General features: G+C 37.7%; 1 protein-coding gene across 9 annotated transcripts in view; it reads left to right on the forward strand.

Annotated features, from left to right (window-relative positions):
* The window catches only part of ATP2B2 (ATPase plasma membrane Ca2+ transporting 2), a 175252-nt gene that overhangs the window by 92466 nt on the left and 65903 nt on the right, over nt 1-16883 (forward strand). For 7 of the 9 annotated variants that reach the window (XM_054387362.1, XM_054387366.1, XM_054387365.1 and 4 more), the window contains 4 exons: nt 3325-3366; nt 5071-5235; nt 7472-7686; nt 8690-8932. In XM_054387362.1, coding sequence (XP_054243337.1) covers nt 3325-3366; nt 5071-5235; nt 7472-7686; nt 8690-8932 — 665 coding nt within the window. The remainder of the gene's footprint in view (nt 1-3324; nt 3367-5070; nt 5236-7471; nt 7687-8689; nt 8933-16883) is intronic. The other 2 variants (XM_054387368.1, XM_054387371.1) reach the window with 1 other exon arrangement.

Consider the following 16883-nt stretch of genomic DNA (forward strand, 5'->3'; position numbering starts at 1 on the left):
ACTACCTGGTTCCTAAACCAGGATTCCCACGTGGGCATGTTGGATTTTTTGACGTTTGTTACTCAGAGAATTTGTTACTTCAAATTATATTCTGATACAGAAGCCCCATACCAGGCTCAGAGAAGGGGCTTGTCTGGAATGCTTCACATCTCCTGCTGTTCAATCGTTCCACTGCTGTTCAATTCCTGCAAAGCAATTGGCAGCTTTAATATATTTTTGAAGCATTTTCTGATTTGTAAGTGAAGTTACTTAGTGAGTGCGTAGAAGAATTATCTAAGACTTCCTGTTTGATACAGTGGAATCATATTTACTATTTGATAATTAACCTGTGTTTTGCTCTGATCTCACACTGCATGAAAGAATTCCTAACGATTCACCTCAGATATGTCTGATATCTCTTCTCCCTCTATGGAGAGATTTGCAATGTGTGTCTGTTCTTATCAGCTGCAGAGTATAGCTGCCTTGCCATGAAGCAGGCTTAACTCATTTTTATTGCAACATCAGGCATTTGGGAAAAGCAATAGAATCTTTTCTGGTTTTTGCTCTATCATAACACATGAGGACATAACTTGATTAGTTGCTCTGGTTGATTCCAAGCATTTCTTCCAGTGCACAAATACCTTCTAGTGCCAGTGATAGGTCTTTGTAGTTCTGTCTCATCTCTTCATGAAGGGCTGGGGAGGTAAAGGAGAGGCTTTTCTTGGAAAGTTTATTTGGAGGAGTAACTGGCTTTTGGAATAAGAACTTAGGCAGTGATGGTGCCATGGGTACCTTCCAAAAGAATTTTAGTAAGGCAAAGGCAACAGGCAAAATATTTTGTATTGAAACTCAACACTTTCAAAGCAGCTGCACAACACAAGTTGTAGTGGGAGGCTCTATGTACTTTTCTAAACCTTCTGATTTTAATTCCGTCCTTAGAAAAGTGAAAAAAATAAACTCAGATGGATTCCTCCAGATTTCAGGGCCCAAACACTGTTCCTTTTACATACTAATGTCCAAAAAGAAAAGACATTCAGTTATCATCAAAATATCAATAAATACTCATCCTTCTAATGTTTCTAAGAAATATGCAAAGGTCAGAAAGATGAGACAGCATTTCTGGTCCTAGCACTAAAAGGAGAAAGGATCTCTCAGCAGTAGTGATTCTATCATCTTAATTTCTTTCTTTGTTCATAATTTATAGCCAAATATGAATTAGTTGGAACAAGAAATAAATTATTTACAGCATTTTTTCTTTATTGTTACCTAAATTACCTATCCTTCTCTTATTCTATCAAAATAATTGGAATATAACTATCTGTGATGACTGCCTCTCATCTCTCCATTAACCTAAGTGCAGTAGCTGCTGACGTGAAGAATATTTTTGCTAAATACCTATGTTTATGTTGTCAACAATGGTCTATTTTGTGTACTGGTATTTTTAAGTAGCCAGGGTAGAGGAACTGTTAGAGTGATTTCTTGCAACATTTATGATATCCCTACTAACTAGCAAGTTTTTATCTTCATTTGTCAGTTATGAAAGTCATGGGTTTGGGTTCTTCTAGCTTGAAGAATCATCAATTATACTGCTTTAAGATTTTGAATTGTGTTCTGACGAAGTACCTATAGAACAGGACACAGAGCAGACTCTCTGCTCTACATTCATGTTTTCCAGTTCTCAGGGAGGGCTTTGTCCTTTCACCAGAAATCAAAATCTCTAGAGATGGTTTATGTCTCCCACTAACTTTGTTAAAAACCATTCTAAGTAAAATAGCCATCGGGCAGATATGAAATCCAGCTATGCACTATATGGAAAACTTCTAAAGGAAATTTCACCATGAAAAGGAACTTGGTTTTGTTCAGGTTCATAGATTCATGTTTCATGGCAAAAAATCAGTCCTTGGAAGACAGAATGGTCATACTATAACCAGTGTGGGACTAGAGTAGGAAATAGAGACAAGCAGTCGATGCTAAGCAGTTTACTCCAGCATAGTTCAGTAATGCATTGGAGTGCTGAGATGATTTTAAGTAGTGAGACATCCTTCCCTTTGCTATAATCCTCTGCTTCTGAATTCTTGATGCCTCGAGCCTTCTAGTATTGGGGGGGTGGGGGTGGGGAGAGAGGGGCAGGGAAATATTCTCATTGGAAATTTATGCCTGATTTGGTCATTACCCCTCTTTTTTTAGAGAGAAGTTTTTAGTGATCTCTCAATTAAAAACATGCAAGAAATGCATCTTAGCCTTTCAATTTTGCCACTATTTATTCACAGCACAGACTGAGAAAAAGAATATATCTGTTGGAGCATAACTTCTGCTGCTTTACTGTGCATGTCAGTACCAGCTGTATTATAGCAGCAAGTAGGAAGAGCAAGACTTACGTGCTGTGTTTTTTGTTTTAACTCTAATCATACATTTCTTAGAATGTGTCCAAAATTCTGTGAAGAAGATCCATCCATTCTGGATGTAATATTTATAAAACTCAGTAGTAGAAAACTCCCATCAGATAATTATTATATCAGAGTGAAAGTTGCATAAGGGATCCCACCAGGGAATTGGGAATACATTTGAAATTGTTTGCTGGTTATTCTGGGTACCCAGGTTTTGTGTACTCTAATTTGTATTTTGCTGTTTTTATTTCATGCACACTTGGAAATGGTGTGTTTTCAGTTTTAAAAAAGCAAAGAAGGACTTTGGTAGGGAAAGATTGTATGTAGCTAAAATATCAAACTGGGAATCACAGCTGTACTTGGCAAATCTTTCTTTAGGATAAAGCAGAATATAGGATGATCACCTGACACTTGCATTTACAGGAGTAACTTGCTAAGCAGTACAACCAAGTAAGGAAGATGTAATTTTAAAATCATATTGGATTTATATTTTTATGAGCACTAATATTTATACTTTGTCTTCATTTGATAAAATAATTAATTTCATTCTACAATCAGTTACCAAAGTCATACTCTATACTCGTGTACCTGTGGGTTTTTTATGTCCTAGTACTCTGAGATTTCAGTGCAGGAATATAACTCAGTTTCTGCTTTCACTGGATTCTTTGTATTAGTTTCACCCTCTTAATCTATGGAATTTGATCAAAAATATGTGTCAATATTTAGTATTTTACATGTTACAACACAGAACTTGACAGCTGCTCCCCAAAGGTGTCCAGCTAAATTGTCTGTGCTTTGAATTAAATGTTTGTTAACAATGGCTTCTGATCATAAATAAGTATCTGTAACATGCTCATTATTTCTGTCTGCTCCTTTTATTTAAATTCCCATTTTCATGTTCTGTCTTGGGTGAAGATTGTTTACTGTCTGTTGTCTGTTGAAATTTTTCATCATATAGGCAAAATGCAGGATGGAAATATGGAGAACAGCCAGAACAAAGGTAATCTTCTTTCATATTAAGGAGGTTGTGGATGTTATTTTTTAGCATGTAGTTAAATTCCGTTAAAAGTTGCAATGAAAGTTTGTGATTTGTGCCTGTGTGTAAAAATGGCCCTGTTACTCAAACAGAATGTTAAAGAATCCCCAAACAAACAGACCCAACAAAGAAACAAATGAAAACTACCAAAGGGGTTATAACTTACAGAATGTTGATGTGTCAGATATTTAGGACAGGAGAAGGTCAGCATTTCTAATAAGCCATTCATAGACAATGAAGTTTCATGTCACAAAGGTCGTTTCAATTCTTTTTTGTTGTGCAAGTTATGTATGCTATGTATTGTGAGTGAATTTCCAATTCTATTTTTGATGTCTTGTCATCTTTGGTGTTTAATGGCATTGCACAAACACATTCCTTTTTGCAGGGAAAAGGTAAAGCAATAACAAAAGGAAACTTTAAAGCCAAGATGTTATTTAGCAATGCACAAGTGTATTACAGAGATAAATAACAGGAAGGTTAAGAATCTAATCTTAGAAGTTTCTTATTTAATGTTTGGTCTTAGGATGAAATGAAAAATAAATATTTTGCTGTTCTCTGAAGCAAAGTCATGGTTCCCTTTTTATTACCTGAGACCCAGCTATCATGATTTCTTTGGGTTGTACCAAATAAGCAAATTAAACTATAACTTTCTCTTCTCAGATAATACTAAAGATTGCAAAGGTGGTGGATCAGAAACTGTATAGATAAATTCAGTGGTTAATGGTACAAAACAAAATAAACATGGTTTTGTACAATATGTTCATGAATGTCAAAGCAAGGCTGTTTCATCTCATTCTATTTAATTTACTTATGTCTGTGTTCGAGGCAAAACAGACACATACACATATATAAACTGGAATGTCGTTGCTTTTAGAAACATGGCTTTCTCTTTGATGATAAAAGAAAGTTTCCTTATATTTGCATTAGCATTCTTTCAAGGAAGGATGGTTTTAGCCTTTGAATTATGTGTGCTTTTCATGGGAGAATGATTGTGCTATCACCATCAGACCAGATGGTGAAATTACTTCAAAACTGAATGCTAAGGAAACTTTTACAGTCTGGTATTATCTAGAATAGTGGTTTGCAAAATGTGGTCCACTGGTCACTGAGGTGCCCTTGCTGTTAAGAGATGTGGTACATCAATCATCTGTGCAACCACATTACCTTTAAAATGTTTTCATTAAAAGCATGATCGTAAGAGTGCATTATAATCTATGAGAAGAATCAAAACTGAGAGAAATTCATCTTGTCTGTTTGCCCAAGCACTTGAGAGCTGCTATTCTAGGCAATCCTGCAGTACTCATCTACTGTTGCTTGCCAAGTAATTTGCCAGACATGAAGTGATATATATGTGTATAACACAGGCTGTCGGAGGTGGTTTAAAACCCAAATAAATAAAAAAACGCGAGTTACGTGGTACTTGCCAGAGGGCACAGTACTTATCCCCAGATGTATGGAGTGCACAGGGGTATGTGTATGTTTGTGCCGCAGCAGAACCCCACTGGGGCTCACAGGGGCATCTGTCTGCCAGGGGAGTGCCTAGTTCTACTCCTCACCGTTGCAAACAGCCCCTCCCAGTGGGTGCTGCTGGTTCAATTCAGTAAGTATCAACACTAAAATAAAAAGAATGAATAGTTTTGGAGTAACGATTTTGTTCTGCGTTATTAGCCAAGCAGCAGGATGGGGCTGCTGCCATGGAGATGCAGCCACTGAAGAGTGCAGAAGGGGGAGAGGGAGATGACAAAGACAAGAAGAAATCCAACATGCACAAGAAAGAAAAATCTGTTCTTCAGGGGAAGCTGACCAAGCTGGCAGTCCAGATAGGCAAAGCAGGTATGGCAGGATAACTGACCGAGCTGGCAGTGTGTTATACTAGCAACAAAAGGTTTGAAAACAATTTACTCTTGAAAAAGATAGGTCTTTTGTATAGCAATATTTAGAAATAGGACATTATGATACTGTTCTAAGGATATTATGTGTTATTGAAGGTCTTTTATTATTGTAAACCTTAGCTTTGACTGTCAAGAAACTGGAAGCTTTGGGCAACTTAGATTATAATGAAAATTTGAATCAATTTGAAATGTGGCTTTTCTCATAGTCAATATTTCCAAGTGCAGTAATTACATATTTAATTTCCTTTCCTCTTAGAACTTCTGAGTACACAGTTTCTGAATCCCTAATACCATCTCAAAATACCAATCTCACAGTATTTCCCTCTCTCAGATTCTGAAACCATTGTGTTCTCTCTTTATATCCACATTCCCCACGTTCCTGCCTTCTACCCAAATATGACACTCTGTTGATTCTTGTACCCAGTATAGTCTGGTCCGTACTGTTATAAGTAGCACTCCTTCATGTAGGTAGAGAGTGAAAATCTTTCATAATGGTATAGTCTTCATTAGGTTCATTTTTTCGGTATTAAAGAGCTCTCTATCCAGATCCTTGGCTGAGGCCCTCCAGGAGATTCCTGACTTCATTTCTCCTCAGTCTTTCTTATCCCTCTTTACCTTTTGATTTTTACCCCTGCTGCTCCTTCTCATTCGTATTTATGTTCTTTACACTTAATCACCTAACGCCATGATGCCGCTTCTGTCTCCTTGCCTGAAGAGCGCGTGACTCGGAATCTCTGGTTGTCACCTCTTTAACGTCCAATTTAATGCTTTGCCCAGTTTCGTATTCCTCAAGCTTCTCAGCTTTGTTGCTAGTTGTACAACAGTATGTGTGGATATAAAAACCACTTCATTTCTTCTGATCGTTAATTTCTTAGATTAAGTACCTTTCTGCATTGCCTTCTGGTTATCACCCTCTTTGGCATTTCGGCTGGCATGTAAATATCACTTGGAAAGTAATTATATAGAGATTTCTAACTAGAATGTGGCAAGTAATATCAGTTAAATTAATTAATCATTGCCTCATTTGGTTTTTCTTTGTCATTGGGCAATCTATGGGGATGTCTGGCATTGTCGTGAGCATTTGCCCGTACAATATTTTAATGGAGTTTCCTTTATCCTCTGGCATTTAGCAATCTCCACAACTCATCTGTTTCCTGTCAACCCTAACATCCTTCAGCTTACCGATATTTTTTGTAAGTTCAGTCAGGACGTGAAATTCATACCATTCTCCTTCTGTATGGAGTCTGTATTTCTGTCTGAAATGCAGACTTAGCTGCTCATAGAGACCTGCCAAAGAGCAATAATCATGGCAAGGCAAAATAGAGATTCTAATGGAGATTTGATTTCTATACTCAAATCTAGGAACAAAATTGTGGAGGAGGAGTGCTACATTCACAAAGGCTGTGCCTTTGGAAGAGATGTTAAGTCCCTGGGATCATTTCTGAATTCGGTGGAGTATTTATTAGTGCTTCATGTGTTGTAATGTCAGTGTTGTATCTCTTTTGAGCCTCTCCTCATAAAACTATGCACTGTGTATATATCCCTTTGAAAATGGAAATCTTGGGAACACTATTATTTATCACCTTTGGAGGAAAACCAGTCAAAAACTATTCTGTAGAAGATTCTTCAGTATCATATTCAGCCTCAGTCTATTCAACCAGACACATCTGTAGGGCTTTTCTAAAATAATTTCTACAGCAACATAAACTACAGGAGACTCCTTTTCTCAAGCCTCTTAAGATAAGCTTATTTAAAAGAAAGATGAGTATTTGAATATGGATAGACTAGTAACTTGTAAAAGGTGGAGGTTAAAAGGGCACATAAATGTTGTACTAGGCAAAGTAAAGTACTAAATTGAAAACACTTGGTTTAAGCAACAGCAGAACTCCTGTTGAACTAGACTGAGAAGTTTTAAATGCAGCACTAAAATGGTGCTTAAAATTTAATACAGTATGATTATTCTGTAAAATGCAGTTTCCTCATTCACTGGAATGTAAGGCTATTGTAAACGTATTATAGTAATGTTTTTTCTACATTTTACTGTCATAATTGGTACTGGTGAAAAATGTTGCATAGAACAAGAAAATATTTTCATGTCAAATTCAAATGTGGATTTCTAATTGCATGTGTTTTTAATTGTGTTTTCTTTTGTAGTAATTGATTATTTCTCTTTTCAGGTTTGGTGATGTCTGCCATCACTGTAATCATTTTGGTACTATATTTTGCCATTGACACATTTGTGGTCAACAAGAAACCATGGTTGCCTGAGTGCACTCCTGTCTATGTTCAGTATTTTGTTAAATTCTTCATTATTGGTGTTACTGTACTTGTGGTTGCTGTTCCTGAGGGACTTCCACTTGCTGTCACTATTTCTCTGGCATATTCTGTAAAGGTAAGAAATGCTGAAAATAGTTCTGGGAGGAATATGCTGTTTGGTTGAGTTTACGAGCGAGTCAGTCTTTAGGTTATATCAGGTATGATGAAAATTGGCCTGTAAATGAATGTGCTCAAAATATTAATGAGACTGAACATTTGCTTTATAGTGAAGGTATTTCTGACAAAGAAATGCAAACAGGTATGTGCCTAATACATGGCTGTAAAACTACACAGTGCAGGAATATCAAGCAGTGTAAATACCTACTTTGTTTGCAAGGTTACTAGGAATGTATTGAGCAGAATTTACTGTGAGAGTGGTTGAGGCTTTTGGTAAAGAATAACTTTGTCTTCACATTTTCTTGTGCAGTAGTACTAAGTTTTGACAAGAATTTGAAGTCTCCAGGAACAGTTTTCAAAGAAATTAGAGTGTCATTGAGGCTTCTGTGTACTTAAAAAATTCTTAAGTGTAGTTGCAGTTTGTAGCCATTGTAAATGATTGTATTAGGAAATTGAGGATTAAAATCCTGGACTTCCAGATTATTCCATTATCTATGTAAGGTTTCCCAGATTGTTTTAGCAATTTAGTCAGATGAACTTTATGTAAACATTCTGGGAATCGTAGATGAAGATTTTGTGAAGCTTCCTTTCCCCCCTTCTTGTCTGTCTTTCCCCCTCTTCTTGTCTTTTGCCCCTTTTCTTTAAAAAGTCCTGTTACCTTCAATTTCTTTAGCTAATCTTTGCTGCTGTAGTTATTCTTTAAAATGTAGGTATACTGCAAAAAAAAAAAAAAAAAAGGTGGAAGTGTGTTGGTTTGTCAAAGGCAAATTTATTTCAGGGATAGTCACTGCTTGGCTGTCTGTATCTAGGGCTGGGGTTTTTGGCCCTGATCAAAGTTCTAGTCTAGCGAACATTATGTTCTCATGAGCAAGGCTAAATACATGCTTTTTAGCTTTTTATAACCACTCTTAAAAATCTGTCAAAGCAAATCTTGAAGGTTTTTTCCTTTTGCTTTTTCTCAGAAAATGATGAAGGATAACAATCTGGTCCGCCACTTAGATGCTTGTGAAACTATGGGTAATGCTACAGCCATCTGCTCCGACAAAACAGGGACACTAACAACCAACCGGATGACGGTCGTCCAAGCCTATGTTGGTGACGTCCACTACAAAGAGATCCCTGACCCAGATTCCGTACCCGCCAAAACCCTGGAATTGCTGGTTAATGCCATTGCTATCAACAGTGCTTATACTACAAAAATTCTGGTAAGCAGGCTTTTTCTGTCAGTGAAAGGAAACACAGCGGCACAACTTGTAATTATCTTAAGCAAGGCTAATTCCTTAACATTCTGTTGTTGATTGTGAAGCACTGAATAGTGCTCAGGGCCTCAGAATGAGAACAGGTACTGCAAAAACTCCATATTTGATGGTTTTGTTTTAAGGATAAGGATGTACTGACAAGTACACAACATTTAACGAACTCCTGCTGTTGTTAGATTGGGGTGGCCCAGTTTTGGTGTAGGTGGATTTGCTAAAACAGCTAGCTTTTGCTGAGACTTCATATGTGTACAATTATTTTTGTGTGTCTTTCAATTTATTCTCAATTAATTCTCAAATGGGACAAATTAGATTGGTTAAACTATTGGTTAAATGATCATTATTCATTCTGATTCCAAGTGAATTACATCCAGAGTATTTTATTCAATCGGTAAAGGAAGGCAAAATGGAAATAGCCTGTTTGCATGTGGCATAAGATTCTTCTGTACAGATCCAATTAAGAGGCTAAAAACTTCTGCAATTCCAATAGATTTGTTCTTTGAAAGGTCAAGCTTAATCACAATATTGGAGAACAAATACATTTCTTTTCATTTATGTATTTCTGCATTGTCCTTTTTCATAGCTCTTTTTGAGCTGAGCAAGGCAGTTTTCATGTTTGTTTTAAAAGTAATCTTTCAAATACAGTCACAGAAAGCAATTGGAGAAATACTAGTGAGTGCTGGAGCATGTATTTCCTTTAATTCTTGCTATGCAAATCCCTGGATGTTTGTAACAGTCAACACTTGGAAGAAGAGTGTTTAGAGAAAGCTCATGCAGATACACACTGTGTTTGTAGTCAAGGTGGGTTTGAAATGAGTGCTCCTGAGGAACATTTAACCAGAGTAAGTGTCCAAAGTCAGCCTCAGGCACCCTTCAGTCCTGTGTTGTGGTTTGCTCACCCTTTTCACTGAAAGTTCTCTGGAAAGGGAAGTGTGGGGGAACCAGTCCCTGAGGCAGCTTGAGTGCATCTTATGTGGGGAGTGGACAGCGAAGCACATAAATCTTTCATCAGCTCAGAAAGATACTGTTGGTGTCCACCTCCCAGCTGAAAGTAGCCAGTGTACACCTCCTCTGTGGCAGAGACAAATAGCGCTAGTCAGCTGAGGCTGGAGCTGGGCACTTTTGACTTGGAATTCAGATCCTCTGGAAAAGCAGAGCTTACTCAGGTATCGTAGTTGTGAGCACCCACGTAACCCAGCAGCACCGGTTCCCCACTGAATCCTGGGTTTTATTCTGTCCTTTTCCTGTGGTGTGTCTAGGTCACAACCAACCAGGCTGAAATGAAAGGTGGACCTTTCATTCTCTGATGGTTGAGTGCAAATGCTGTCAATAGCTCAGTGTGTGTATTTATGGCAATAGCTTCTTGAAATCTAATCTGCATATTTGTAAATGAGCAGGAATATTTTACTCTGGCTGAGTAAATTGTGCCTTCACAAAGCAGTGTAACATTTGGGTGTTGAGGAGAGGACATACAGCTTAGGTACTTTGATGTTGCTAGCCTAAGTAAGGTTAGGTACTTCCTTCTGTAGAAAGAGAAATAGAATCAAAGTCCTCCTCGTCACACAGACTGGAAGTAAGGTAACATATAAATTGGAGTGGAGGGTAATAGCTATGTAAGTTTGTGCTTGTGTATCTGCTGCAGTGGCAATGCTAATCACCAGTGTCAGACCTTGCTGGCACTAAGGAGTTTGACTTTGGGGGGGCTTTGAGAGAATGTTACCTTTTCTGGCAGAAGTTTCCTCATTCCTAACAAACCACAAGGAAGACTGGTTGGTAGTTAAGTTACGTGGGACTGGCAGAGCAAGGCTTAATGTCAGCTGTGCTACATTTGGTTTAGATTTTGATGTTCATTTTGAATGCTTGGGATCAAACACAGGAGCAAAGAAAGAGTTTCTGGTCAGCTTCCACACCAGTTCACCCTCTCTGAATCTCAGAATGAATTTAGGTAAGGCACAGGAGGGTATCAAACATTCCAGGGTGATGAATCTGTAAAATTGAGTTTAATAATCTGTCTTTCCCTTGTGGTAATAGTTTCCTTTGTCTGAAATATTTCTGGTCAATAGTAGCTTTGAAATATCACCTCAGTTTCAATGTTGTTTTTTTATTTTTCTTCCCCTGTTTGTTTGGTGTTGGTTGGTTGAGTTTTTGTCTTTTTTACTCTGTTCTGTGTGTCTAATAACCTGAAAGGAGGTTGTAGACAGGTGGGGCAACTAGTGACAGAACAAAAGGACATAGTCTCAAGCTGTGCCAGGGGAAGTTTAGGCTCAAGGTGAGGAGAAAGTTCTTCACAGAAAGAGTAATTGTCCAGTGGAATGGGCTGCCTGGGGAGGTGGTAGAGTCACTGTCCCTGGAGGTGTTCAAGAAAAGATTGGATGTGGCACTTGGAGCCATGGTTTAGATGTCAGATGGTGTTAGGTATTAAGTAATAGGTTGGACTTGATGATTTCTGAGGTCATTTCCAACCTGGTTGGTTCTGTGGATCTGTAATAAAAAGAGGCAATGTTTCACCTTTTTGGCTTTGCACAGCGACTGATTGTCTGTAAAATTGATACACAGATGAAATCCTCTAGAAATCACTGTTGTGCTGGCTGCATAACAGATGACTACTTGAACTTATCCTTGTAAAATGAATAGTGATTTTACAGGTATTATAACAGCATCATAAGATCAAGCCCATGAGAAGAACAGCCCAAATGTTGGAGCAGTTCATGTTATTCATTGTTTATAACAAGCTTCAGCTAACTTTAAGCTACAAGATATTGTTCCTTAGCCCTCATTCATTTTAAATCATAAATAAATACAGTAAAAAATACATAAGGGAGTCATTTCCAAGGTGAAGTATACACAGTTATTTTCCATTTTAATCAAATTGTGAATATCAGCTCAAACCCAACGGGCACATAAGTGTTATGTCACTGAGATTGAATTTTACATATTCTATTTTTAGTTCTTTGGTTCTGCGTGTGCTGTAAATTGAGCTTTGTATGAACTTTTATTCAGAGTGATCGCATATGGGACCATAAAATTAGTCAAGACGCTTTGCTGAATGGAAAAAAAATCCCACTTGCATTGTCTTTTGATTAAGAGGCAATGGAACCATTGATAAAAATACAAAAAGAAAATAATATTGCTGCTTGGGATAAAGGATTTGAATTTCCCTGAGAAATTAAACACAAATTATTTCAGCTGAACAATAGCATCATTAAATATAGATCTTTTTAATGCTTTCCAAGGATTAAGTTACTGGGTGAGCTGATTTTGCATTCCATTAGCTTCAGGGCAATTTTAATGCTGGTTTTATGCTGTGAATGTGAAGCTGTTCTCTGGAAAGCCTTTCTTTTCCAGTGTTTGTGTTTTAGGTGGCTTTCCCACACGGAAATGGGGTTTGGACAAGATGATCTTTAAGGGTCCCTTCCAACCTGATGCATTCTGTGATTCTGTGAAATAAAAATCAGACTTCGTGTATTTTTGCACATGAGTGTGATGAGGACTGTAAAGCATCTCTTACTCTGAAAATCAAATTTGCATTTTGGGAGTACTTTGACTGGACTTGCAGCAGAAGTACATTGATCTTGAATATCGTGCAGCAGTAGTGAAACAGACTCCAAATACCAAAACTAGTGATTTGAACTCTGCTGTTGAGCTCTTCCTTGCATAAATTCAGTTTTAATTAGAAAAGTATTTCTTCTAATTTCCTGCAAACTGTGTGAGGGCACTGATGACATGCTCGCTGGATGAGTGTAATGTTAGTTAGCACACTTAGCATTTAGTAGAGTGACTTCCAGCACCAGTGGGAAAAGGCACAGCTGAACTTGTTATTGGTAGGATCTGTAATTTGGTACTTGATAGGTGCCTAAGGAGCAAGAAAATACTTATGCCTGTCTTAAGTGGGTATCTGGATCTTCATCAGGAAGACTGTTTTCAGTTCTGACATTCTAGAGTATGTTTACTGCATTTTCAGTGTGTGCGGCACAAGGTAGCAGCATCCCTTAACTGAGGATCTCACAAGAAAACACACAGAGATGTTATGGGAAAGTGCAAAAAACCCAAACAAGATAGGCATTTTTCTTGCAGCCAGAGCAGAGAAATCACGGTTTCCTGTGTATCATAATGCAGAAGAACACCTGCCTATGACACTACAACATCTGTTTAAGGAAATAGTGAAGTTACCAAAGTTGCTGTCAGCACACAAACTCTGACCACATTCCTTTCACAGCTCTAGGTGAGGGTCTTCAACGTGTGCTCAGACACACCTGTCCTTATACAGCTGTAGGGATGGCCTTGAGGGTCTCAAACAACCCCAGCAGGGAGGACTAAGAATTCCCCACAAGCTTCACTCAGAGGAGTTTTTTCATGGGGAGAGGGATGGTTACCCTCCCTGCCGCTGAGGGGACAGGCTGGCCGCAGGGTTACGTGGTGCATAGCAGTGGGATGGAGCTGCAACATAGATACAGCCAGGAAGATTTACCAGAAGAGGAAGGAAGGTGTTAACTCACCTTCTTGCTTTGTGAAATTACTTTTTCCTGATTATATAATGAACGATCTTATTAATACAAGTAGAACAAAATTTCTAACTTCTTTGTACTGAAGACAATTTGAGAAATTTTGGCAAAAAATTTTACTGTTAAGACTAAATTGCTCTTTTGACTGTCTGATGCAGTGAATACAGGATGAATGTACCTCATATTTTCTTAGAGAAAAGAGGTGAAGGGAGGCTGGCAGAGCAGATAGAAAACCCATAATATATGAAAACCATAAGAAGAAATTGCATTCTACATAAGTGAAATGGTGAAAGTAATGGAAAATGAGATTTTAGCAGAACAGCTGCTATGCAGGAATAGGTGAAAAATCTATTCTGTGGGTATGGAGAACATGGATGTAGCCCCCAGGTGAAGTTTGTTTTTTTTTTTTGTGAGGAATATATTTGCATCCAGAAGAAGTCCAGCTATCTGGGTTGTTGACAACACAGTGTTCCTCTCAGAAATGGTCTTTAAAAAGGTATGCAAACTACAAACTACTCTGCTCTCTTACAAATTTATTGTCTTTTAAAATAAAATTTAACGACTGGATTTAATTTATCAAGTAATTTATTATTAATTTTTTTAATTGGATGAAAAAATGTCTCCAGAATAAGATATATATCCACACATATACTACTTAGCCAACAGAAATTGCCTTTTACCTTTCATAAGTTCATAATTTTGAATACAGTAGGGCTATGTCGTTGTTTGTAAAGTTTTTCTTTCAAGTTCTTGAAAACATCTTTATGTTTTGGGGATTTGGGATATTTGGAATTGTCTATTGAGAAGCTGTAGGTCAATTTATGGATTTTTTTCCCCATACATTTCCTCACATTAATTTAGAGGGTGTCAGTAATGGAACAGGATTGAAATGTGCTATCTTTTTAGCATTAGTTGCTTGCAGCTGTCTTAATTTTTTTTTTGTCAGAGCACAGACCTTTTATCTCTCTTTGTACATATATTTATGTTCTGTGTATTGATACGATGTCTTGTTTTCAAAACAGAGTGGCAGCAGACCTGAACTGCTCAGGAAAGATTGTTGATTTCATTTTTAAACAAAGCTCATACCCCAAGAGATCAGATTATGCCATAGCTATCAAGAGAAAATCATCAGAACTGTTATTTCCTGAGGCAACAGCAAAAGAGCCTGTGCTTTAGTGTAGCTCTCTGCCAAGGGCAGTCATGCTAAATGAAACTACTGTTGGGTGTCACTAGAATTCTCTTCTTTATTCAAATGAGTACTGTGAGAACGTAGCTTTTAGCCTCCAAGCTACACTCTTTGTTATTTGAATACTTTGAATTGGAAAGCTATTTTTACTCTCAGGTACACATTTCTGAAAACTTAATCTCATGCTCTTTGTTTCTTGTATTGAAACACAGTTAAAATTACTATTTGTTTTTTACTGTACCTGAAGGTTCAAGTCATCTCTTGTTTAATCCATTGCTCACAAAAATGTTCTGAATTAAAATGGATACTTTAACAAACCCCAACAAAAACTCAGGACAGAAATGGTTAAAAAAAAAAAAGAAAAAATGATTGAGGAAAGCTTTACTTTATGATAACATTAAATGACACTACAAAATAAATGGCCTGGCCTAAATTCAGGCTGATTCCTCATGTAGATCCCTTACATTAACATTAAGACACAAGTATAACTGGCATCTCCAGGAGCTGACTTCTGTGAAAAAGATCATTTATCAAACAAGTCAAAGAGTCACTTAAGGTTGACCTGCTGACAAGAAAACAGGTCAGCTTTTGGGAAGGAGAGAGAGTGGAAGAAAGAGTGAGGACCCTGGAGAAAAGAATGTTACAGAGAGGGTCCACTGAGGATGGAAACTGGAACACTAGTAGGAAAGGTGGGTTTAGGCCATAAAGCTGTCTTATGAGTCAAGTAACTTGAGAACAGTACTGTAACTCTGTAACTTACAGACTTTGAGTTTGGTAGTGGAAACTGGTTGAAAATTGTATATGCTTTTGGTTTTGAAGGGCTCACATGGTGGCATTGAAGTATTGGCCAGAACATTTCTGAATCTTCAGCTAAACGGTGCATCTGAGCCATTTATAATTTAAAAAAATTACTTGGATTACTTGGTTTGACTGAAATTTGATTGAACTGATTTCTCCAAGAGCTTTTACTTGGGCAAAATTATTGCCATTCTAGTAAATGTATATCTTTGTCTCACTTTTTGTATTCTCAGTAGATATACATCATAGATGGGTCCAGACGATGCAGGCTGAAGTATCTTCCTATATATAAGCAAGACAGTCATCACCCCCAAAAAAAAACAAACCAAAAAAACCCATCCAACAACATTTGCTTTAAAACTTTTTCATAAAGTCCTTGGTAAGCACTTTCTCAGAATATTCTAGGCAGGAAAAAAACAACCTATAGTGTGCATATTGTTTACTGTGTAAATAATAATAATTAGAAATAATGGACCACGTAGTTAATTGTCTCTGCTTCTAGGAGTGGTAATTAGCAGAGAGCAATGATCTTCACACATCACTTGCCATTGAAGTTTTATGTAAGAGGTACAAATATAGCTTATCTCACTAAATTAGCTACTGAGTTAATAATTGAAATAATAGTGTTTAGAAGAGACTTCTTGAATGTGTAAAGCGTCAGACGTCTTATCCCGGTCATGCGCTTTCTGCTGCCGAGGTGCAGGGGCTCTTATTAGAAAAAGTGCTTTTTAAAAATAAAATCTTCTTTTCTGAGAGTTGAGAGGGGTAGAATGGAATCAGCTGGTCAGCAAGCTGCTTGGCAGTTGGCTGTGGGATAGATTTAACTAAGCAAAGAGGGATTAAGGGGCAGAGATCAGAGCAGGGCCATCCTGTAAATCTGCTATTGACATTGTTAGGCTCTCTGGAAGGTTGTGTGATTTCAGCAGTGGTTGGATTGTCAGAGGCAAGGCAGCATTCCCTATGTATGGCAGAAACGTTATAGGTAAATGTGCTCAGACAGAGCTAGTTCTTTCCCTGAAGTTCTCATTATACAGTAAACTGTAAATGTGAATGAACAGGGAGGACTGCAGCTCCTGACAGCTCTTTTCCTTAGTTCTCAGTCTCCTTTTCTGTCAAAGAAAGGGGGTGACCATCCTGCTTCAGCAACAAATGCACATAGAAAGAGAGGATGGATAAACAAGATAATCCTGCACTGCAGTTCTAGAATGGTTTGGGTTGGAAGGGATCTTAAAGATCATTAAGCTTCAATCACAATGCCATGGGCACAGACACCTCCTACTAGACCAGCTTGCTGAAGGTCCCATCCAAGTGGTTTTCAACACTTCCAGGCTTGGAGTCTCCACAGCTTCTCTGGGCAACCTGTTCCAGTGCCTCACCACCCTCATAGGGAAAAATTTCTTCCTTGTGACTCATC

The sequence above is a fragment of the Indicator indicator genome, chromosome 15 (genome assembly GCF_027791375.1).
Source record: "Indicator indicator isolate 239-I01 chromosome 15, UM_Iind_1.1, whole genome shotgun sequence".
Classification (NCBI taxonomy): Eukaryota; Metazoa; Chordata; class Aves; order Piciformes; family Indicatoridae; genus Indicator; species Indicator indicator.